The sequence below is a fragment of the Haliotis asinina genome, chromosome 12 (assembly GCF_037392515.1).
Source record: "Haliotis asinina isolate JCU_RB_2024 chromosome 12, JCU_Hal_asi_v2, whole genome shotgun sequence".
NCBI lineage: Eukaryota > Metazoa > Mollusca > Gastropoda > Lepetellida > Haliotidae > Haliotis > Haliotis asinina.
In genome coordinates this window covers 21,420,381-21,445,674 of record NC_090291.1, presented here as the reverse complement: position 1 = coordinate 21,445,674, position 25,294 = coordinate 21,420,381, and the positions used below count along the sequence as shown (strand labels likewise).

Below are 25,294 nucleotides of genomic sequence, written 5' to 3'. Positions count from 1 at the left end.
GCTTTCTCGGTATGACCGTTTTCGCATAAAATTCATGACACGTTGTGAATAGAATAATCGGAAGCATGTATGTATGTATGTATGTATGTATGTATGTATGTATGTATGTATGTATGTATGTATGTATGTATGTATGTATGTATGTATGTATGCATGCATGCATGCATGCATGCATGCATGCATGTATGTATAAAAGAATTTACGGACGTGTAGCAGCACATGGTAGATCTGATCACATCAACGTTATATTTGTCTGGGGCGTAACTGCCATTGTGAGAAAAGTCCGGGCATACATATATTTGTTTGCGAAAAAAAGGTTGGGTAAGCCCTCCATACTATCTAAATATAAAGATTTGCAACCTATCGGGCTTACACGAAAACACTGACTGGCTACGCGCTTGGTAACATGCTAGTTACTGACTGTAAAACTTTCAGGGCTCTTGCCTCAGTGTAATGTCTTGCTCCAGCTTTCATCATGCAACCCACGTGTCAAACAAGTTTAACTGGGCTTAAAACAGAACAACTTCTAGTCTGGTATTCTCACTGATATGTACAGCTAAATACTATCACGTTTCAAAGTAACTTCGAGTTTACCCCGAATATTTATACGTGCACATCGTGAAAACGCTTTCTCGGTATGACCGTTTTCGCATAAAATTCATGACACGTTGTGAATAGAATAATCGGAAGCATGTATGTATGTATGTATGTATGTATGTATGTATGTATGTATGTATGTATGTATGTATGTATGTATGTATGTATGTATGTATGTATGTATGTATGTATGTATGTATGTATGTATGTATGTATGTATGTATGTATAAAAGAATTTACGGACGTGTATGTAATTTTGTGGATTATACTAAATGAATATTGCAGGTTATATATTTTGGCTAAGACTGGGTCACGTCTTTTTGTAAACATGCATACTCATAAGTTGTTTCAAAGGCATTTAGAAGTTGGAGGAATCAATCAAACGCTACTAAACGTCTTCAGGAAAACGCTACTATCAACTAATGGACGGGGGCCAACAACACCTAAAAGCAACAATCCAGCAGGATGCATCTACCAGATCCAATGTAGTTGTAAAGAGACATATATTGGTGAAACTGGTCGACCACTGACTATCAGGTTAAAAGAGCACAAAACATCAGTTCAAAATTTGGATCAGAAGTCTGCTGTATGTGAACACATCATGCACAACCCCAATCACAAGATTGTTGGGGACAACACCAGGACATTAGTTAGGAACGCCAGTGACTTAAAAAAACGGAAGCTCCTAGAAGCCATTGCAATCAAGCGGAACAAGCCCTCAATCAACAGAGACGGAGGTGTTTACTTACCCAATGCATGGAACCACCTTATCCTCAGTGACTAATCTTTTATCTAAACATCTTTACCTGTAACTCGTTAACCTAATCAACACAAGCCTGCACACCAATCAGTTGAAGCCTGTACATAAGTTGAAGCCTGTACATCAATCAATCGAAGCCTGTACATCAATCAATACAATCCTGTATATCTTGCTACCCATTGTTATCGGTCTACTGTTATGTGTATATATACCACAACCCTTTAGTTTTATCCTCACCTCACCTGAAGAAGAGACTAGAATCTGTCTCGAAACGTTGTGACCTTGTATAATAAAGAAGTTGAACCATAAAGCACTTTTAGTATGCATACTCATGTTCCTTAATATTTTGTTCAGCGTAGTATATACTTTATCCACAGCAACCCATGCATGTCGTCAAAGACTAAGTGGCCAGCATCGTTTAAATGTCACCGCTTCCTAGCTGCGTAGATCGATGCTCGATCTTCGCGTCAATCATACGATTGTCAGTGCCAGGCTGGATATTTAGCAGATCGCTGTCGGATGCTTGGAATATTGCTGAGCATGGCGCAAAACAAGCAATTAAACACCCGAACATACAGTGCAGGCCACATAAACTATAGATACATTTATACTTACTGTATTACAAACCGCATATATGGATGTCAACATACGATATACAGCAGAGAAACAGGTGTATGCATATAGTATAGTTTTCTTCGCAGTGTTGAGGTATATTTTCTGAATTGTCATAAAGATTTGTATTAAGTTGATGAAATACTATCTAAGGGTGTCAGCTGTGCTTATTCTATATGGTAACTATATTCTAGGTATATACAAATAATAAGATGATATATTCGTATATAGCACTGTAGCCAGCCCCTGTTGAACCCTCGTGCCTTAGTTATCTCTCTGGCGGACCATGTCCAGTCCAGTTGTCTAAGCTCAATGAGGTATGATCTTCTTTACATGTGGCTTTGTAGTAGTTGGTCAGTTTATGAACTCACAAACACACAATGCTCAAAAATGTGCTCACAGTTGTATTCATTGTGCATTCCTCCTCACATGTATCTAGCTGGTAGTGAATAATATACTGCGGTGAATGAGTAGAGACACTTCCGTTGGGAATTTACAACTTTAGTTCTCGAATTTTAACCTGAAATTACTGCTCATGTTTGTTTGTTCTCGGGAATATTGTGTAGTGCATGTGTAGTAAATTGGCGCTTCATAAATTGAACACGACTGAGGGGAGATAATCGCACGAAATAACCGGAAACTGTGAAAACAAGAGCCTCTCTTTCGGTCAGCGGTAGAAAGACGGCCGCCATATTGTGCCGAAATTCCTGAGAAATGTATCAAACAAATTTTCTTTTACAGGCCTAAAACATCGTTTCTGGTTTTCTGAACTGGGAGAAAATAACTTAAAACAAATGTGACGTTCTCAAGAAGGTCTACCGCTTTCCTCTATGTGTTATATGAAACAGTGCAGTCGGCAAAGGTAAGACTGCATGTGCCTACACGGACTTGTGAGAAAGCATTTTACACGGTGCTGTCATAAATTTGTCGGTTCATTGTTTCGCGGTTTTCCTGTATTGTTGAAGTGGGTATGTTACCGTCGTTGAATAGTCGACTTCTGTATGAACCAAAGCTTTGTTACACATTTCAGGAAATCTTGATAAGCAGTAAGCTATCCTTCGCCGGTTCCCGAGCGTTTGGAAAGCTCTCGTTACTGGAGCTTGGGGAACACGTTGTGGCTACAGACGCGGCATTCATAGGTGTGAGAGAATGCCGCTCCCGAGCCGAGCCAGAGTGTATGCAGATATCAACACTCACAAACCAAGAGAATATTGGGATTATGAATCTCATGTTGTAGAATGGGGGTAAGTTTAATCTGGTTCAAGTAACCTGCTAATATCACTTTGCTGCAACACTACACGTATGGACGTATATTTATGAAGTATTTTTGTGCCAGAAGATGTTTTGTCACTGCCAGGAGATGTGAAAGACCTTGCTTCCATCTTGCCAGTCAGTCCAATAATTTATGTAAATATTTTCATGAAATGAGTAAGACAATTTCCAAATAAACACCTAGTTCATTCCTTATAATTGGTACTCTGCAAAGTCAAAATAACAATTACCAAAGTTGAACCTCCATGTAACCAGAGTATGTATGGCACCAAAGCATGTGTATGTTTACATTATGATTTGAGTAAACACCCATATATGCTAACATTACTTAATACCTTTTCCTTGAAAGTCTTTGTAAATTTGTCCTTATTACAACAGAGATACTGTCTGCTGTTATCGCCATATTTTAGTGGTATAATATGACATACTGGAAATATAACTGACAGGAACTGCATGTTTGATACTGATGTATTGGTGTTAACTGTTACTCTGTGATAAATGTTTTATGGCCAGTACATATTTTATCATGCAGTATCATAAAGTTTATTTTATTAAACTGGATTAGTGTTTATCAAAGCTTAGATGACAATGTAGATACTTTGTTTGTATGATGCCAGTCACTTTCCTACCCAATTGTAAGCCAGTTCAAAATCTTTTCATTAATGAAACTAAACATTGGCTAGCAGAGACCCCTTCAGCATTATAGTGTGTTCAAAGCAATCTGGTCATATTTCCTACAGATCTATGCTGCCACCATGTGTAGTCATAGAGGGTTTCATTGAAACTTTCCATCGTTATCAGTAATTCTGATACTTCCTCAGACTGTCACAATGCCAAAACCTTTTCTGTGTAATACTAAGTCGTCACAAAGTACACCAATGTTTTAAGATATTAAAAAAAGGAATACAATACATGAATATGTTAAAAAATTCTTAAAGTGCATTTTTGTCAAATTATGTACATCTCCATAACATATTTCCATTACAGTGAATAAGATTTTGAAATTAACATCTGTTTTCTGTGTTAAAAAGACTGAGCTGTTAGCAACCAGTTTCTGTTATTTAGTGCAGTATCAATACAAAAACATCCCATAGAATAGGAATTTGTCCAAATTGTACAAAGGAAGGTTGGTTTTATTCAGGTTCGTAACCTAATTTCAGATATAAAACAGTGCTTGTAATATATTGTGGTATGTATAGCAGGACCTTAAACATTTTTGCACATTTTGCAATACTGTGTATGATCTGTTAAATGCAAAATCATGCAATTTGCTGGCAGACAGCAGTACTTCCCTGTAAATCAGGGACTGACTCCAACTATTTGAGATTTACCTAAACTATCCCAGTTTCTACAGTTTTACCAAATGAGTAATTAGAGTGAACCTTGATTTTACATTATTCCATTTAAACACAGTCTGAAAATGCAGTGGTAAACTGTTTTTCTCTTGAAACCTAAAATGATCTCAATTTTCACCGCAGATTTTCACAATTTATGCCCTTCATTGGCTCCTGGATAAGGCCCTTTGTTCGTTCTATAGATATATACATACTGGACTTAAGGCTGTTTTGATTCACTTTCATATTTTCCATTCATGTGTTCACTTTCATTTCATGATCACTGGAATCAAATATTCTCACAATGCTTTTAAAAGAGTTTTTCACTTTAGTGTCTTATTGTATGTGTCAAAACATGTTAATGACGTAATGTATCCAATAGTGGTCTTCCAATGATCGAAAATCGATCGAATGAAGGATTAAAAATGATTATTGATTGTAAAAAACATGTTTGTAGTCAGAATTTGGTTGTTTTAGTATAACGCACTTGAAAGAAGTACACTAACCATTAAATTTGACGAATGTCCATGAACAGATATGCGCTAAACAGTGTAAAGCTATATGCATTGTAAAATTTGAACCACTTATTTTGTTTAATTTCAATTCCAGTGTCCTTCCATGTGTCTGTTTCATTGCATGACAGTATTAGTTACAAAACAATCAATTAGGAAAAACCTGGGGGGAACCCCTAAAAATTGTTGATAACATAAAAAATGTCTCTATGCTCTCACACACAAGAAATGCAAGTTCAAATATTGAAGCCTTATGGTGTAATCAGTAATTTCTGTTGCGTTTTGGAAGGCTTGAGTGAAAATATATCAATAGGCGGAATCACCAAAACGAACCATACCAATGAAAGTGTGGATATCATGCACACACTTCTTGTGAAATCGAACATGCACAAATTGTCACCAACATCAGTGCGCATCAGACTGCACAAAAGATAGGGTTATCACTCCATCCTGAACAATGCCACGTTTAACTCAAATTAAAAGAAACAAGGATGTTTGATATTTGGAAGTTGGAATGTCTGTTGCCTGCCATTTTAACGTTAACATAACCATGATTTACCGTCTCCAGCATTGATGCAACACTGCACAGACCACAAATGACCTTCCTCAATGTGATGTCAACACTAGCGAGATCCATTCTTGCCAACCCCTTCATATTTTAACACTTAATAATGTCAAATAAATCAGTTTGAAATATAACAAAAATAATACACCATTGTGAAATGAATACTTTTTATTTATGACATGCTCCTGTAACAATCAATATTGTCTCATGGTTTTAGTGAAAAATAATGTAAAGTGGTGATGTGATCTGTCTATAAACGTAGTGCAGTTGACACTGGATCACCGAATTTAATCCATCATTAGATCTTACATGGTTTGTTCTTCAGTATTTCTGTCCAAAAAGACATGTTGTTTGTTATCCTTTCTTTTTGTTCACAAGGATGATCGCTGCTATGGCATTAATAATAAGTGCATGTAGAAATTCCACTCAGTGTTTTTTTTTACAAGTGTCAACATAGCCATCTCCCTGAACTTCTGTGTTTTGTTTGCCTGAAATTTTGTACATTAAATTAGGCAAGCAGCATTTCAAAAGTATTGTCAGTTTCAGTTTCCATTACTTTGCATTGAGTATGAGTGATTTTGGTTTAAAATCTCATCTACAGAACACAGAGGGAATTGTTGGGAATTGGCTGAAATCTCACATTCAGTGATTCATTAACTGCCAATGAGCAGTCATCAAAAACATTGGTTAGTATCAGTTTTTAGGTTTTCCTCTGAAGGTTGTTATTGCAGATAAGTATAAAGAAAAAGCGTTTGGTTCTTTGTTGTGTTTTGGTTGGTTATTTTTGGTTATTTAGAAACTGCGCAAATCATATTAGCAATTTTCATATCCAATGTAAAATGATGCATTTTGCAACTTAAAAGTTTCAGGTATATCATGGACACAGTTATCCAAAGTTTTCCAGAAATATTCAGTCATGAATTTTCAGAAATATTTGAGTCAGTTTTCAGTTAAGAGAGACCTAAAAAGACATGTTTGATCATTTTTGACAGTAATCAAGATGACTACCAAATTGTACGTAAACTGGGACGAGGGAAGTACAGTGAGGTGTTTGAAGCTATCAACATCACAAACAATGAGAAGTGTGTGATAAAAATTCTCAAAGTAAGTAATAACTTTTTGATTTCATTTGGATGTTTGTAGACAACAGTTGAACCAGTGTAACCCACTTTGATGCTGATGTAAAGAGTTTTTAATCTTTTATTGAATGTTGTATCAGCTGTTGTTATTGTTATGATCGGTGAAGGTCCAGGTTGAAATTGCTATTCAGCAACCCAATTCAGCAAGGGACACTAAGAGGATGGATGGGTAGGCTCTCTGACCTGATCGACACATGTCACTTACATTCCAGTGAATAAATTGATGTTTATGCTGTCAGTCATTTCATTGTCTGGTTCAGAGCTAATTATTTATAGACCTGTGTCACTTAGCTGGAAAATTGCTGAATGCAGCATTACACAACAATCAATCAGTATTGTCAATTTTATTCACAGGAGTCCTTGAACTCTAAGCCTACCAAATGGCGGTTACATGCTTCCCCTGACTGAGGTTTTAGTCATGTTTTGCCAGATTTTATGTTTTCATTAGAAAAAGTGTGTAAACAAATAAGTACTTAATGTTCGTTTCATTTCAGAGTGATATGACATACAGTTGCCATGTTGAACTTATTCATGCAATACAAATTTCTTATATAATTTCAGCCTGTGAAGAAAAAGAAAATCAAAAGAGAAATTAAGATTTTAGAGAACTTGAGAGGAGGAACAAATATTATCACTCTCCTAGCTATTGTCAAAGACCCTGTGGTGAGTTTCCAGAATAAAACAAACTGATAATGTGCATCATTATTGTTTTAATGGTTTGCAATCCCAAACCTTTTAGAAATGATGGTGGACTTACAGGTTAGTAATTTGAAACATTTAGGACTTCACAAGTCAACCAGAAGCTCTTACGTTTATGACACTGAGTTCCCTGAGACTCTGAGATAATAAATGTAGACTATGTTATCAGTTATATCAATGAAAACAGCAGCTTGTAGAGCATTATTATAACTGTCTTAATCATTTGAAAGGCCTGAAGCTGGGTATTGGTCAAAAGTTCTGAATATCAATAATGTGATCCCAAGCTTGCCAGTATTTTCGTAGTTGTAGCAAGTCATTTTATTGGATAAATTGGATAAAGATTGGTGTCTTAGAATGTTATTACCTTTTTTTTATTTATTTTGTTTTTATTACATAATCTTCTGTAAGGAACTAAATCAAGAATGTGACCTAAGGCAGTCAGTCACATTACTGCATTGGATGCCGTCTTCATGTACACAGTACAGTAACTTTCACATGTAAATACAAGTTTGTGGTTAAATTGTGTTATCCTGAATGTTATAAGGAGGAGACCACTACTAATACAAGTAATAGTTAAAATCTGGAACATCATAGACATTGTCCAGTGTTTTGACCTTTGACAAACAGTTCTCATGTACATATTTTCACCATTAAACATAAATCTTTTAGGCTGAAGAAAAGGTGACATGTTTCTTGGGCATTGGTGTGTCACTTTTATTTGTGTGCATAACAGTTTGTTTATTGAAAATTTTGATTTGGACGCGTCCCTACCATCTGTTTGTTCAGTATAAGAATGAGTCTGTAAGAACAAGTGTAACTGAATCTACAACTCATTAACATGTGCTAAACTTGCCAAGCTGTATTTCTAAGCGAAAAAAAAATAAAAACCTTGTCACATTTTTTTCTATTGAAAATTGTAAAACAAAACCCTGTCCTACCGCCCTCATCAATTTTGAAAAAAAATTGGCAGAGAAACAGATAATTTTTTTCATGCAGCCTTAGTATATGTAAGTTTTGTTGTTTCATTGCAGTCCAGAACACCAGCTCTTATATTTGAACATGTGAACAACACAGATTTCAAGGTAATGTCTTTTCTCACATTCTTTTCAAATGCCTAATTTGCAAACTTGAATGAAATTCACAAAGTGCTTGGCTTGTGTTGAAATGTTAGAAGAAAAACATTTTCCCCTGTAAATACTGATTTTGCTCTACCTCCCCCCAACATTTTGGTAGCACATGCCATAATCTTTTAGGATTTTTTTAGTTTAGTCACAGCCATACACAGGTTTATGACTGTTTGAAGGTGTTATTGAATTTGTGTTGGTAATAAGTGATTATTTTCTCTTACTTTACAGCAATTGTACCAGACGTTCACAGACTATGATATAAGGTTCTATTTATATGAATTGTTAAAGGTAAGTTAATATTTTTTACCTGGATTTAAATGTTGGTAAGTGGTAGGTTAAACTGGAAGTCTATCAGCATTGTGAATTTCTTGATATTTGTTTTGAAGTATCTGTGTTGAAATGAAGTGTTTATTGTGCCCCAGCCTACCGCCATCAATGACATGCAAATGTGGGCTTGTTTCTGAGTGTAAACATTCGTTTTTTGTATAACCAATAATGTTTTGATGGAAATGCAGCTATTGTTATGCTCTTGCCTCGCAGTGTAGGGTAGTAATTGATTGTTGTTTCACTTCAGGCCCTTGATTACTGCCACAGTATGGGGATCATGCATCGAGATGTGAAACCTCACAATGTCATGATAGATCATGAAAACAGAAAGGTAAGAGTCAACATCATTACCACAGAAGTTTACTTCCTTTTGACGTTCAACTACTAGATTTTGAGTTAATGCTAACTATACTAGTTATATGTTTGATCTTCTAATTTGGTCCAGTTTTGAAAGAATGATGTAGCTGTACCTTTGCAAGATGATTATTTGACTGTGAGTTATTTTTGTGCTTACATACCATCTTACCATTTCAGCTACGCCTTATAGACTGGGGCCTAGCTGAGTTCTACCACCCAGGAATGGAGTACAATGTACGAGTAGCCTCTCGGTATTTCAAAGGTCCAGAATTGTTGTTAGATTATCAGGTATGTACTGATACATTTTCCCTTATCCTGATTCATGTATGGTTGGTTATCTCCTCCCTCAATGCGAGGATAATGGAACACTTGAAGTCCCTTGACGTTCCATTCTTTTGAAGCGGTCGTACAATCACAAGAAGCCCACCTTTCCCGCCACCTCAGTCACATGACCAGCTTGTTTGTCACTCTCTCCTCCATCGCCCGATGAGGCCATTGAGTCAATACAGTGTTTAATACCCTTTTATGTTTCGGTCGGTTTACACAAAATTTAGCGATATACCGCTTTGGTCTGTATGAATTATTATTAGGATATGAAATTGTGGACAAATTAACGTATTTTTTGTGTTGTTGAACATGTATTTGATTCTGGTAATTTGATTCTTATTGCATCTGGTAGCCATGAGCTAACTACTGCTGATATTCAGGTTTATTGTCAATCGGTAGACATACCCCTGGGGCACTGTCGGGATAATATGGAGACTAGGTATTAGTCCTAGAAGAGGTCATCGTCAGTACTGATGTCATGTCAATCAAAGAGTTGAAGTCCTCTACATTCTCCAAGACTGAAACAACATGATTGAAACAACGGACCAGCTCTTCTGCTTAGTCCTTCAGCAATGATATCATCCCTCTCGACGACCAAGACATTTATGGCAAATCTAGACCTTCATCTACTGCATGTACAACAGTGCTGCAACCTTCAGAGGATCTACTTTCCACGCAGACATTGACAGCGTCTATACTCAACACGTCAGATGCTTCTGTGAATCTAAAGCCTACGCAGCATTTGGACATTGTTAGTCATCAGCTAATATTAATATCAGTCGCCTTGCTTGAGGATTCAACAGCTGCAAAAGGTCTGTCAGATGAAGATCTTCAGCTGTATCATATCAATGCACTTCATAGGGTGCACTGTGTGAATGCTCCCATTCACAATGATCTTCTCCATGAGCTGTATCATTCACCATCAGCTGTATCATCTTGACACAGTTTAGAGGATGCACTCTTCATCGACTCGGCTAGTGCATGCACATACCCATCCTGCTACAGCTGCAAGGATTTCAACGGCTGCATCCCCCAATCATCACAGACGGCATCATCATTCATTTTCTTCGTTGGATATTATCTTCACACGCAAGCCTGCAAGAAAACATTCACAAAATGACAACCACTCCAGGGATGCACGGAGACATGAAGATCAGGGACGCCATTCAACAAGCCCTTTCAGACAACTGAAGAATGCAATCGTGGAATAGTAGAGGCGACTCATCATAGAGTCGGCAGGTTACATCAAAAACAAAAAAGAAAAAAGTCCTTTTCTCAGACTTAGAGATAACAGCTTGGATTACGACTGGACTAGACCTCACTTCAGCACCTGCAACGACTTGTCCTCTTGACCTTCTATCTGATTATGCTGTTGTCTACAGTACCGGACAACTTGTGTACAATTTCCTGTACTGCAAACGAAGTACCAGCATCAACACCTCCCATCCTTCAACGCTTTACAACTGACTTGATAAATACACTCGAATACTTTCAGCATTTCAGCATGAAGGGTTCTCTGCGTACTTCATAAGGACACTAAGACTTGAGATACAGGTTGTCTTCACTGTTATAAACACTGATCTTCATCCTTCACAGGAGCATGTACGAACGCATTCAAAGAATGCAAACTATTCTACTAGACTGATGCATGCAGAATCAGCATACCAACATTCACTGTTTAAGGTCAGTTTCCTTCTTCTAAGAAGATAAGATGACTTATCATCCATACTTACTTTGAAGAAGAATAAACGATCAGGGATCGAAATTCACCCTGTTTGCGTGCCCTCGGCACGGATAAATTGAAAAGGGCACGGATAAAATTACAAGTCGGTGCCATTACGGCACGCCTGAAAAATAGATTTACCGTCTGTAAATTTTATTGTCTGACCATCAAACTGACAAAATAATTACTTTTCACTCTTATCATGGTGAGAAATACAACATCTGGTATATATTATTTCATTTGTCAGCGTCTTGTATGGGCGCCGCCATTTTGGTTTCATTTGCGCATGTCAGGATATTACGTTTCAAAGCTGCATTGAGTTATGGGATAGGATGTTTACAACACAAGGTAACTAGCCGGCAAGCTGTTAGCAGACGACGGAATCATGTCAAAGAAGAGTGTTAAATCTAAAACAATTTTAAGCTTCTTTAAACCACAAACAAATGTTTCTGATAAATCAGATAGCGTCAACACAGGGGCTTCAGTTGAAGAAATGTCTCGTAATGTATCTGACATTCCTGAAAACGATACCAGTGTTGATGGTGTCAAGAAATGTGATACGACTGGCGATAATGCTAAACATACACGTGGCATTCCTCAGAATTGGCCTTTACCGAAATACAGGAATTGGCTCATTTGTGACAGGGAAAAGAACTTGATATTTTGTAAAGTGTGTTTGGAATTTGGCCATTCTATTGGAAGGGATGGAAAATCAAATCATTTTGTGACAGGTTCACGGGGATTTAGAACTAGTAAATTAGAAACCCATGTGGCAAATGATGAACACATACTTGCACTGAATGCTCAGTATGCTTCACAGATTAAGCCTGGCCAGTCAGAAATTGAGAAGGGGATAGTTAATCTCAATGAAAAGGAAACATCTAAATTATGTAAACTTTTTACAACAGTTTTTCACCTAGCAAAGCGTGAAATGCCATTTACAGAGTTTGTTGAATTATTGAGACTCCAGACTGTCAATTTTGAGGTTGATCTTATGGCAAACTAGCAAATGACAAGCAAGCCAGAACATTTGTGAAGTTCATTGCACAAGATATTACAGACAATATGATGAACACTTTAATATTCAAGTAAGTACACACACACACACACACACAACTAAGAAATAAAGTAACACTATAGTGTGATTAAGTCTTTTATTATGTTTGAATTTTAGAGGGCACACTCCACTGTCTCAGGGCACACCTAAATTTCAGTGTGGGTGCCTTAAGGCACTCCTGAAAAAAATTGCATTTCGATCCCTGACGATTCATCTCTAAACATCTGGCACTAACATCAGGTCGCGCAATAGGAGCGAGGAATTCAACAAGATGATTTTGACACTGCATGAAACCAGGTTACTACAGTCAACCTTTACCAATATAGGGAAGTGTGGGAATAGCCTTGCAACATCTGTATAAGATATAATCCTCCACCAACACAACTAGGAGGACATTCTACCTACATCAGTATTAAGCTACAGAAGGTTTTGCATGCTTCTACTCAGTCATCTATACACATGCTTACGCAAATCTCCGAGACAACCCCAAATTCTAGTGAGGGAATCACTGACTGCACAAGATTTCACGATGATCATTTAGCTGCAACACCGGTAACATCACATCTGCATTCTAATTGGTCTTTTTAAAGACAACACCCTGCGCAGAATGCGGCTATTGGTCCCGAGTCAGGGAGTCATCTACAGATGTAAGCAACCCTTTCAACACTGGAAAGGCTTCATTTACAACACAGATAGCAGTCTACAGTGGCATATTAAATTCTTCACAAGGGAATGAGGTATACAGTGGCATATTAATGTCTTCACAAGGGAATGAGGTCTTCTTGCGGCGTAATCAACTTTGTTTATCTGGAGGCCTGCAGCAACATATAACAGTTCTGCCACGACAGGCAGTCAACTGTAAATAGACATCTCATGACGTTTGACTTTGCTATGTTAACAGTCTGAAGACGAAAGAATTCTGGTACCAACATCCTCTTTACAGATGAAGCGTGTACTTGTTAGTACTACCTCACTGACTGTCTTCATGAATATTCAGCTGATTGAAACGTTCCTATAAGAACAAGCATGGCATACACAGAATGGTATCACATTACTGGAAGATTTGATAAGGAAGGAAAATCTTCGCAACTCAAAAGCATTGAGACAAGATTCAAGCCATGATGCCGCAAGTTCTACTCTCTGCGTTACCACTACGACAGTGGCAGTGTCTTCTCAGTCTAATCACTTCAGTCCAGCATTTGGCTCTAAGGAAAAGACTCCAATTATGCCCATTACTATGTTGCAGAGACTTGTTTGACAGAGATGAACTGCAACAGTCATCTCTGCATAGCTCTACGTAAGTGCGTTGCTGCAAGGTTGGGATGCTCACCTGCAGCAGGAATTTGAGCAAGCAACAAGAGCATGCTTGTTGACTGCGTTGAGGAACAGACTACTAATGGTCCACACCAACAACTCCAAAGTAGCGTTCTACATAAATAAGCAAAAGTCAACATGATCTCACAAACTGCTACAGCTTACCTTTCAACTCTTCGACATCATCAACGACTTGAATCTCTACTTAAAGGCATGCCACATCCCAGTTGTATGCAACATCATTGCAGACGTTATGTCATGTCCTTTACAACCATCTCCAACAGAGTGAATACATCAGGAGGTGTTTCGACTTAAGTCAGACATTCGGATCTCAGCAAATAGACCTATTTGCTACCAGATTTAACAGATACCAACATTTGTATCTCCAGTACCGGTTAGATTTGCATGGACAACAGTCGCTCTCAGCATGTCAAGGGAAGGAATAAATGCTTATGTGTTCCTGCTTCCAGTCATACCGTCGAAGATCATCGGTAAGGTAAAATAGACGACGATGCTGCTACTGACTACTGGCCAGGGAGAGAATGGTTTCCAGTACTCATCAAGGAACTAGGACAGCCATCACTTATAATCCCCAAGTGGAAGAATCTACTTGTTCATCTGCACACCAAACAAGCGCTTTGTAGTTGCTACACGTATGGATTGTGTCCAAGCCTGATTGATATATTGAGGATATTCCACTAGAGTAGCAAAGGCAGTCACCTTAGCTCTCCAAAGATCTACTCGCTCCTTATGTGATAAGTGGATGCAATTTGAGACACACACCAAGCGAAAGGGTGTCACTGCAACAAGAGCCACACATCCTCAAGTAGTGGACTAATTATGTTTTTTACGGCATAGTAGAGGACTTAAAGGTTCTACACCATCGGAACTATAGCGGTACTCAAGCAGTACTCTCATCTGTCATCACCAGCAGGACTTATATGGCAGCCAACATAATCAATTGTGGTCGGACCCACTACCGATTCTGTTGGATTCTCTAAGCATGATAGGCATGAGTCAGGATAAAGAGAAATATGTAATTTCTAAATAAAGCTGATAATTTATATTTATCCTGACTCAAAGCGCCAAGCCCTCCCAACCGCCCCTCTCAGACTCACTGAATTCATTGTAATGAGCCAGTATAAAATGTCAGTTTTATTCAGAAAATTGAACAATTATCAACTGTTGCTAACTACCATGGTTGCCTGGTCAAGAATAAACTGCAAGCCATGATGAGATAGCTTGAGTATAGCTAACTGCAATTTTATGCAGCACTGATAGTGAAAGATAGCAACACGGCTACTTACAGCATGATTATTTTATTTCAAATTTAGACTCAAATCAAGTTTCCACAGTCTTGTCACTTAACAAAATGTCTTAGCGACTAATCATTTATAACTTACCATTATCATGATTATTGACTTTTTACTTTGTAACTCAGAATTCCAGAACTCAGTGACAGTATTTACATTCTTTTTCGTGTATCCAGTTTTTTCTGGATTTCACAATAAAGGAATGTTGGATTAAACTAGTATTAAAATAGTATATGATAGATTAATGCAGTAAATTTGAACGGTACAATTGGTCAGGTTTAGAAAAATTCCTGCTTATGTCTTTGATTGATAATCATGTTAATGTATTTCACTGTGCATGCAGTATTCATACTGTAAGCAAATAAGCATAAGACAGGATAAGGAAAAGTATGTAATTTTCTGAATAAAATTGATATTTTATACTTATCCTGACTCAAGCCCTCCCTAAAGCCCACTCAGACACATTAAATACTCTGCAGTTCTTGTGTCGGGTGTATGGAGTTACGGAGAGAGTGACAAACAGGGCTGGTCATGTGACTGATGTGGCCGAAAACGGGGAGACTTCCTGTGAGTGAGTGTGATTGTACATCTGCTTCAAAGAGGAGAACTTCCAGGAATTTCAAGTGTCCCACTATCTTCGCATAGAGGGAGGAGATAAGCAGGAGTCAGGATATGTATAAGATATCGATTTTCCACACATCAGGGATTTGAAACAGGTCAGAAATCCAGTCAGAGTGTATGTCAAATCTATGTAGTGTAACATCCTGGAAATAGTGTAACAAACAGCTTGTATGAGCTGTAATAACTTGGACTAGGCACATAGAATGTTTTGAAAACATTTGGACATGTACATTCTTAAACTGTATTTCTGTGTGGAGTAATATGATGGTCTGAAATGCTGCAAAGTGAAACCTTGCTGAAAAGATGTAATCCTTCCCAGTTGGATTGTTCATCTTTGCCATATTTTCATATCATATAGACTTTATCATTCATAACTTGAATCTTACAAACTGAAACAAAGTTTTGTCAGTTTTCGTAGGGGCTTAAGTCACAATAGACCTCGCTTGTACCTATTTGTTAACCCTCCTGTGCAGTTTTAGCCGTAATGCTGCATCTATATTTATTTATCTTTACCTCGAAGTAGGTTTCTGATTGGCTAAGCGCACTTCTGTCAGTTTAAATGTACCCCACTTACAAGCAAGGTATATTTCAATATACCCCGCTGCCAATGGCAACTCATTGGGTATGTTGAGGTAGTACTTCTTTATCTCAAAAAACTTTGAATCACACATGATCCACAGAAATTGCCAATGTTTTGCAAATGAAAATCGATGGTAGGGAGATAGCTCTAGATTTGTTTTTCCTGTTCCATCTGCAAAATCTAGCGATGACTACGAAAAGATTGCCTCATATTCTAATAAATACATTTTCACAAAACACTCAAATGTAGTGCCTTTGAATATTTAGAAGGGGAATTAAACCACAGCATTTATACAGAGACAATACCTGCAGGAAAACAAGCAAGAAACAAGATTTGAATCGTTTTATTCACACCAGTTGGCTGAAGTGTGCAATCCAATACCCATGCTTCAAACACTACATAATTACCATTGAGGTGTTCTGTAAGATAAGTACCTTGTTCACTGGTCCCTCAGGGCCCATGGGTTGATGTACCCTTGATGTTTGTTTATGTTACCTGAGCCCAAAGGGCAAGGGAACATAGAAATGAGCCCATGCTCCAGTTGTGACCAGTGAACAAATTAGAATGTCTGAATCATTACTAATGATTTGACCATGACTTGCCTCACTGGATTATTTACAGACTGTGATGAGTAACAATATTTGTTCACTGTCTACTATAGTTTAAGCAGCACTGATGACAGGTAGTCAAGTTATACAGACTTGCAGGTTTGAGAGATGACAAGGCATGTACATTTTGTGTCTATTATAGTGTCAGTGTTAAATCTGTGATGAAAAATGTTTGCGAGCAGTGGTAACATTAATCATTTTGGTCACCCAACACATGACATCACAACATGTTTGTTTGTTTTGTAGATGTATGACTACTCTCTAGACATGTGGAGCCTAGGGTGTATGTTTGCCAGTATGATCTTCAGAAAAGAACCTTTCTTTCATGGTCATGACAATTATGATCAGGTTAGTGTTTTCATGTTACCATTAACTTAGGCAAGAACACTGTCTTTTCCACAATCGTACACAACATGCTGTGAATAATTTATATCTGTTTTGAAATGTAAGTTTGATTTTCAACACATCTCTTTTACCCAGTAGCTGAAATATATTTGATCATTTGAGAAAGTAAAACTTGCTCACTCACTCCATGTTCAATTTATGTTTTAAGATGTTATTGGTATGAATATACTCAGCACTTAATTTCTGCTAATGCTTTTGTCATTACCCATGATTTTGTTTATTTATTTGCAGTTGGTGAGAATTGCAAAAGTTTTAGGAACAGATGACTTGTATGCATATATTGAAAAGTACCAGGTAGAATTAGACCCAAGGTTTAATGATATCCTGGGAAGGTAAGTTGTTAGCATGTGCTTTGTCTTACTCATACATGTACATGGTGTGATAACTTATGCCAGACAGTAGCCTGAAAATGTTGGCCTTAAGTATTTGGAACAGTACAGTTACTCCCCTACAGTGTATTCAATGTTTTTCCTGACTTAACTGAGTTTTTTAGTTTCAAGATGTTTCTTGATTAATAGAGAGACAAAAATTGAAATATTGTGTAAAGCTTTTACAAAATGTCACTGGGACCTACATAAATATAAACTTGCATGCTTACATGACATCTTTCCCTCTTCTGCTGTGAAATGTCTTTGAGGCCTGGGTTGGATTATTTTTGTATTTACCTAGCAGAAATAAAAGCAGTGTTCATTCATTTGCAGGCATTCAAGGAAACGATGGGAGAGGTTTGTGCACAGTGAAAACCAGCACTTAGTTAGCCCTGAAGCATTGGACTTCCTAGACAAGTTGTTGCGCTATGACCATCAAGAGAGGCTTACAGCTAGAGAAGCCATGGATCATCCATACTTTTGTAAGATTCATCACTAATTCTCATCCAGCACAGTGGCAGGTCTTTAGTTATAGCAGACTATCACAATAATGACCATCAAGTCCAACATGGAGAAGCATTGTCCGTTTTGTCGGAAGTCAGTGCTGTGTGACAGATGTTAATGTGGCGATTCAGCCGAGTCTTTCATATGGGGCATTTTTGTGTTAACAATGTAGTTGCAAATTGATTAGTATAAGAGTATAGTTACAATAGATATGAACTAGCTCGTAGGGCCATTATGTATTGATGACTAACAGTGACTAACTCTGTGTTTCAGATCCTATAGTAAAGGAACAGGGTAGAATGTCCTCCATGTCAGGCCACACTTCTCCCACACCAGTGTCAAATGCGGCAACGATCGGAGGTAGACTGTGTTCCCCGCTCTTGAACACAACATATTCATGCACTTGAGCAGCTCACCCTTCTACAGTCATTGTCTCGTAACATGGTGCTCAAGGCTTGACAGTCTGGCTTTCTTCAACATGTCTGTGGCTCTTTGACCATGTTTTCAAAAAAGCACATGTAGTCACAACACGATAAGAATCATGTGTTGGGAAAGGTGAAATTTACCTTGAGAAAATGTTTGATCTGTCACTAATAAATGAAACTTATTTGGCAGATCTGCAGATTGTTTTTGAAAGAGAGTGTTACCTTTTCATATCCATTACTGAGATACTGAATGAAAGTTGGAAGTAATTGCCCAACATTACTTTTTCTTCTGCTATATGAAGCATGGAAAGATTGCCATTGTATACAATTTCCAAACCAGTCAAGAAGTGCTATGTGAAGTTGATGGATGTTGTGTCCTTATCAGAGCTGAGACGGAGTACAGCATTAGTGTACATACCGGCATGTATGTGGAAGGCTGCATCGACTCCATTGTTGTAATGGTTTTGTAATTATGAATTTTTTAACTTCAGTGATACTCATATCAGTCGTCAGTGAAATTATGATGTATTCACAGTTCCGCAACTCAAGCATCATGCCTTAATTTTTTATACTACAGCAAATAGCAGGAGTTATTATCTGTGATCCATAGTCATTCAACAGTTAAGATGCAAAGTTTGTAAGAGCTGCTTAATGCACATTGTGCTCAACCAGATTGCAACATCTTGTATTTTGATGATGCTTCAACTGATTTTGAAGATGTCATATAATGTATGGAGTTGTAATGATAGGAGTCAATATTTGTACATAGCTTAGGCTCTTTAAATGCTGTGAGATTACAGTTGGTCCACCACAAGGTCCCTTGATGCTAGTCGTGTCTTCATGTACAGACATCATTAACACTTAGAATAGTCAATGATGTAACAATGTGTGTCAACAAGTGGCTTCTCCAGGATGACAGGTTTGTTGCTTCTTAAGATCAGGCAGTTGTGTGTGCGTGTGTGTGACATGCTTGTAAATTGCTTGTAAATGAATTAATGGACATAGCAGGAGGTTGGGGAGGTAATATAAGATGCTCCAGTGATGCTTGCTCCGACAGCTTGTCAACCTTGCTAAGTGTTTGTACTGTCCTTTCACTATTGGCTGTCTTAGGTTCTGTCTGTCCAAGCCTTGAGCAGACTATCGAGCATTCATCCATTTTCATGCTACCTTCACATACACACAATTTAAAACTCATCAGTAAAAGTTAGCAATAGAATTGCAGTAGCTTGCATATTTCAATGAATTATGATGCACTCACGTTAACATGCATGTTTGTCACATTTTGAGAAAGCAGAGGCAGGAGAAAATTCGTAACAGAATATTTATTGTGTACATGCTTTGATATTAGAATATTTCATTTTCATTTTCTTTCTACCTGAATCTTAGCATTATTTAAATCATATTTTCAAATTGAAAATGTCTAGCTTGAGTTCTTATTCCTGCATACTAACTTCTGCTTTCTCTGTTTATCCATGTTGCTAAGTTCAGCTGTAAGTAATTGACACAGGACTTTGCTATTCTTTGCTTCATTTCCCCACTTGAAATAGTTTCAATTATCTCATTTGAAATCATGTCAATATTACAGTGAGAACTGTAAATATGAAATCAAGTCATATATTTTTATAACGACAAACTATTTTTATGTATAAAGAATATATGTATTGAAGACATGATATTCATTTGTTATACTTAAAACTATGTCCAACAAAGCTGCAGAGATGGAACAGTTGTTTTATATCTATGAAATGCTTGGCCCTGCTTAATTCTGTATATTTTATTTTGTTAGATGTGTGGACGGAATATTTGCAATGGAGAATGGCTGAATTTTCACTGTCATCTACTTAATAGAATGAAATTCCGCACACTAACTCCTTGATTACAGTTAACTATTCCATCAATTTTGTCAAGCTCTTAAGATAACTAATGCTATGCACATTGACAAATCTCGTCTGAATACACAGAAAGAGGTGGTTGCCATTGTGGAAAAGAGCATGTGTATTGAAGGAGATAATTGGTTTGCATGGCGCTTTTTTAGTGATTATCCCTTTTCGGAAACTGCCCTTTCCTCAACAGAAGATTTTTAATATATTTTTTTGAAAGCCCTGTCTTTAAGAATTGGCAGGTTTCCCATATATTATGGCAATATCTCTGCAGCTATGTTGATGTGGGTAGCAGGCAAGTGAGTCCTGTTCTCATGTCAGTACTGCTTGGTGCCGTCTGGTACTGGCTGACTGGCATGTCTGTCTGTCTGTCTGTCTGCAGGTCCAGCAGTCAACAGCGGTGCTGTGGGTGTTTCCAGCTCACCGGTCATGACTCCCAGTATGTCGCCCCTCCCTAACACTGCTGCCACAGCGCAGACCTAGACTTCTGCAGCACCTGCCTGCCTGCCCGCCCGCCTGACTATCCCCACCCCTCTAGTACATGAAGAGGGACATCAGACTTTCCTATGGGGGTGGGGCTCTACCTGCCCACCCACTTGCTGCCACCTGTATTGAATTGGTAGGAGGGAGGGAGGGAGCAAGCCAGTGGGCCTACAAGAAATTGCAGATGAATACAAAACTGACAGACTCAATTTGTGACTTGCACTGGGGCTTCATTCATAGGATGGATGGAAGATGGTTTAGTGAATTAAACAAAAAAAAGACTGTCACCATGTCATCTCATTTATTTCAGTAGTGCTGCATGCACTGATAAGCAAACCTCATCATCTTTTGTCCTCCCTGATCGTCTCATAGACTGTAATGTATTTGTTGGTTAGTGGTTCTGCGTTCACAGTGGATTCAAATTGTACTTAACTTATTTGTGAGTCTGTAATATGATAACAAATGTGAGGCCACCACCTTATTTTCTCCCAGACAATGAAGAATCATGCCATTCATTGGACTAGTGTTAATTCATATTACAGAAAATTTGGGCAATTAATTTATGTTGGTATCCCCTCAGCTCTCATTGTATTAATTTGCATGATCGCATGAGATGTGTCCTTGGCAGATTGGTAAAGCAGTTGAAGTATTAGGGTGTGCCTGTTTGCCTGCCTGCCAGGCTTTTTGTGTTATTTCAGCACACCACTACATGCCTACAGTTGCTGGTGCTTCCATCTGCTGCAAGCCCTTCTGCCTGCCTGCTAGCCATGCAGCAGTGTTGTGTCTCATGGATCAGCATGTACAACTTCTGCTCCACAGTTCATGGTTATGCAACAGCCATTTGACATAACTAATACTTTGTGTTGCAAATTGATGCTGCATTCCTAGCAATGTAGTGCTGGTAACTGTCAACTCGTATCCTGCTGTCAAGTGTTGCACAGAACAAGGGTGTAACTGAATGATCTGTATTATTCATATACATGGTCTAAGTCATTATTTAGGTTGGCAGCTGTGATGGCTGTCATCCCACTTATGTAAGATATAAAATGACAGGTCTTTATCATGTGACTTGTCAGTATTTCAAAGCAGGGTATTTAAAACCTAAATGATCCCATGTCAGTTGTATGCACAGTGAAAAGTTGTTGGACTTGCACCTACAATGTTATTTTGTTGGTCACCTTGGTCAGATAGGCTGTTACCTACTTTATTACCGGTACACATTTGTGTTTCTTCCACTTGCTTTTCAACCTTAAGTTAGTCTTATTAAGAGAAGCTTCTGCAAGTGAATATTTGTGTCCACATGGAGTATGAGTGTTCATGAGTAAATAATTTACAGGCTGTCATTCCTAAAACATTGTATGTTTATATGTACTGTACACATTAAAAACAGATTTATATATTATCCTTGCTTTTGTAATTGATTGTAAAAGTATGTTACTATGGTTTGAAATAGCACAAACCATTGGAACCAGATCTCTCATTGCTTCTGTCATGATGGCCTTACCTCATGTTCTTCCGTCTAAGTCAGTCATTGATATTACATGACTTGGCAGATATTTACATTTTCACTGTACCATAATGTAATTTCTTTTTCACAGCTGTATAGTATCAGGTTTCAGGGAAAGGGATGATTGGAATCAAAGTTGGTGTGTCTACTGGATCAGTCAGGAATTCATGTTTATCTCAAGGCATTGTCTGGCATCCATTTGTCATGTTCAGTTTGTACGCTTTCAAACAGAATATAATTTTAACTGTCAAAGTTCATGACATAAATTTTTTTTAGATTTACATATTAACTTATTTCACATGAAGCCAGATTGACACAACAATGAAAGCTTTACGCCACTCAATTACATGCAGGTTGAGGACATTTTATAGTAGTAATTCTGCATCCTGTTGATGTGCCCTCCTGTTCAGGATAGGCTCTTTGGTGATCTTTTCAAATGCCTTTGTCTATACTAGTTCAGATTTATCGTGCATATCATGTAGGGTATCTGTGATTCGCTTTGTTGAAAATGCCTTGTTTCTTAGAATAATGTGTAAAACAAAACTTAAATATGAAGTATGTCACAAGGTAAGCTAAATGTAAATGCTCGTATTGAATGATTTGCTGTTTGGTCATTAATATTAGACTTATGAATAAATGATGTATGTCACAAGATAATCAGTGTTAGTGTTGAGCTATTGTTTGTGCTAATCTAAAATTGTATGCTTTTATTCATTCATTTATTTATGTATGAGCTTACTTGAATCTTAAACAAAATGTGAGCAATAGACCCACAGGTTCTGTATTTGTTGAGAAGTCAAAATTCTCAATGCTTTAAGTTCTTAATATATTGAAACCCTTTGGTTTTGTGATTATCAGCAATATTGGAACTTGGTTAAAAGGGCCCAAGTGCGTATAAGATACCGACCATGTATTTGCAGAGAAATCCCATGATTGTTTTGTAATTAATAGTCATATATTTTTAAATGCAAGATTATTTTGTTTCACCAATTTTCATAGGTTTTGTTTTGTGATAAGAAATGGTTCTTCCAAATCATAACCTGTCTGGAAATCAGTTTGTATGAGGTGTGTTTCGCATTTTGTTATCTTCATAACATCGCAGGTTGTCTAATGTCTCAAAGTCACATTACTGTCCAAACCATACATAACCTATTTAAATGCTACACTATTACAAGTTGTGAATCGAAAAAAAGGATCTCACATTGTAAAACTGTCACATTTGATAGTCTCCCAATATTCTCATTCATCTGGGACTCTTATTCCTGTCCAGTGCTTTATAACCTTTAGAAACATACAAGTCAACATTTGTTTCTATGTTATGTGGGAATAAGTAAGAAATGTGAAGTGCAGTTCCTTTAAATAACTGTATCTTTCAGTGGATATGCTTTTCCCATAGCATTTAGCAAATCTGAAACTTCCCAATGCCTTGAATCATTCATTTTCGCAGCTGAGCTAAATGATTGGGCCAAACTATTCTGGGTATATTCAGTATAGTTGCATCATCTTTACAGATAATTGGTTTTAATTGTATTCACAGTATTCTCAAAACGGGCGTCAGGGTTGTGACAATTCAATCAAAGATTAGTATACCAAAACTGTTATTTTCTTTTATATATATATAAAGTTTGTGAAACCCCAATAGTTCATATAGTAAAACAGAACAACCAATGTTGAATATAGCTTAAACACAACTATAGTCACATGAATAAAAAAAAATCATTTTTTCTTTAGCTTCATTTGACCAGTCTATTTCCTTTAATCTTGTAAGGAATAATATTTTCCCAGAAAATTAGTTTCTTTGAAAGTGTTTGAGAGGTTCAATTTCACACTTAAAGCATTTACTATTTGCAGTGAAATGCACAGTAAAGGTGAATGCATTTGGTTGGAGGAAGATTATATCTGTATGTTACATTTGAGGAAAAAATAATTGTCAGTTTCATGTGTCCTATTATCTGTCAGTCTGTACAGGTTTCTTTGGAATAGTAACCCCCCACCCACCCCCCTAAAAAAAAACCCCTACTAGCCAACAGTTTGCCAAATGGATTGGACAGTGTTCAGTTTCAACATTGAATAAATATATTTTTAACTGTCATTCTTTGTAGGCATTAAAAAAATTATACTATTTTAATTAAATTTGTTGTAACACATCCCGTCCCATGTGGGGTTTTCTTGTGACTTTTATCATGTACATCATATACATTGTGTGCTGAGGTTTGTATTTTCTTGCATTTATTTGAGCGAAACCTGTATCATATTTTGTTCCTATCATGTTGTAAAATAATTAAGTGAGCAAGTTCTGTGGATTCACTTCAAGTTATTGTTGCAAAAATGGCATGTGACTGTTTTTGATTGTCTGCCCTGCCTATCCCCAGCAAGTTACAGTCAACTGTCTTTTCACTCAGTTTTCTATCAACAGAAAACCGCCTGGGCTAGCATTCTGTGGCTTGAGTGCGACTCCTCACACGACTCTTTGTGTATGATGTCACATCTGACCTTGAACTTGTGTCCCCCCCAGCCACATGCTATGATGTGTGCTTGACAGACACAGCACCAAATACAACAGTCTGTTCCTTGTCTTTGTTCTCTCGGTTGCAAGTGGCTGGATGATGCCCATTGGTTGACTGAGGATCATGTGACTGCAGAATTGCTGGAAGCTCTTGACAACTTGGTGCCCACAGCTGTTCAGCTGAGTGGAGTGATGATAAGAGTAGCTATTTTTGCAGTCAGATGGATTAATACATATGAAATAAAATGAATGACTTGCGAAAGAATATGCAATAGTTGGGTTGTTTTTTTTTTTGTTTTGTCTCAAGATTTTGAGTGTTGCAGACGTGATGTTCAGAGATAAAAAATCATTCGCTGGGCTTTCAGATTGTCT

At 37.5% G+C, this 25,294-nt stretch overlaps 1 protein-coding gene across 1 annotated transcript; it reads left to right on the top strand.

Moving 5' to 3' along the window:
• The first annotated feature begins 2,604 nt into the window (after nucleotides 1-2,604).
• Nucleotides 2,605-25,189, top strand: LOC137258282 (casein kinase II subunit alpha). The gene is made up of 13 exons (XM_067795910.1): nucleotides 2,605-2,831; nucleotides 3,000-3,213; nucleotides 6,645-6,756; nucleotides 7,353-7,454; nucleotides 8,522-8,572; nucleotides 8,846-8,905; nucleotides 9,192-9,275; nucleotides 9,479-9,589; nucleotides 17,091-17,192; nucleotides 17,481-17,581; nucleotides 17,951-18,099; nucleotides 18,395-18,481; nucleotides 20,809-25,189. The coding sequence occupies exons 2-13, from the start codon at nucleotides 3,119-3,121 to the stop codon at nucleotides 20,907-20,909; spliced, it is 1,155 nt and encodes a 384-aa protein (XP_067652011.1). The 5' UTR covers nucleotides 2,605-2,831; nucleotides 3,000-3,118; the 3' UTR covers nucleotides 20,910-25,189.
• Nucleotides 25,190-25,294: the final 105 nt, after the last annotated feature.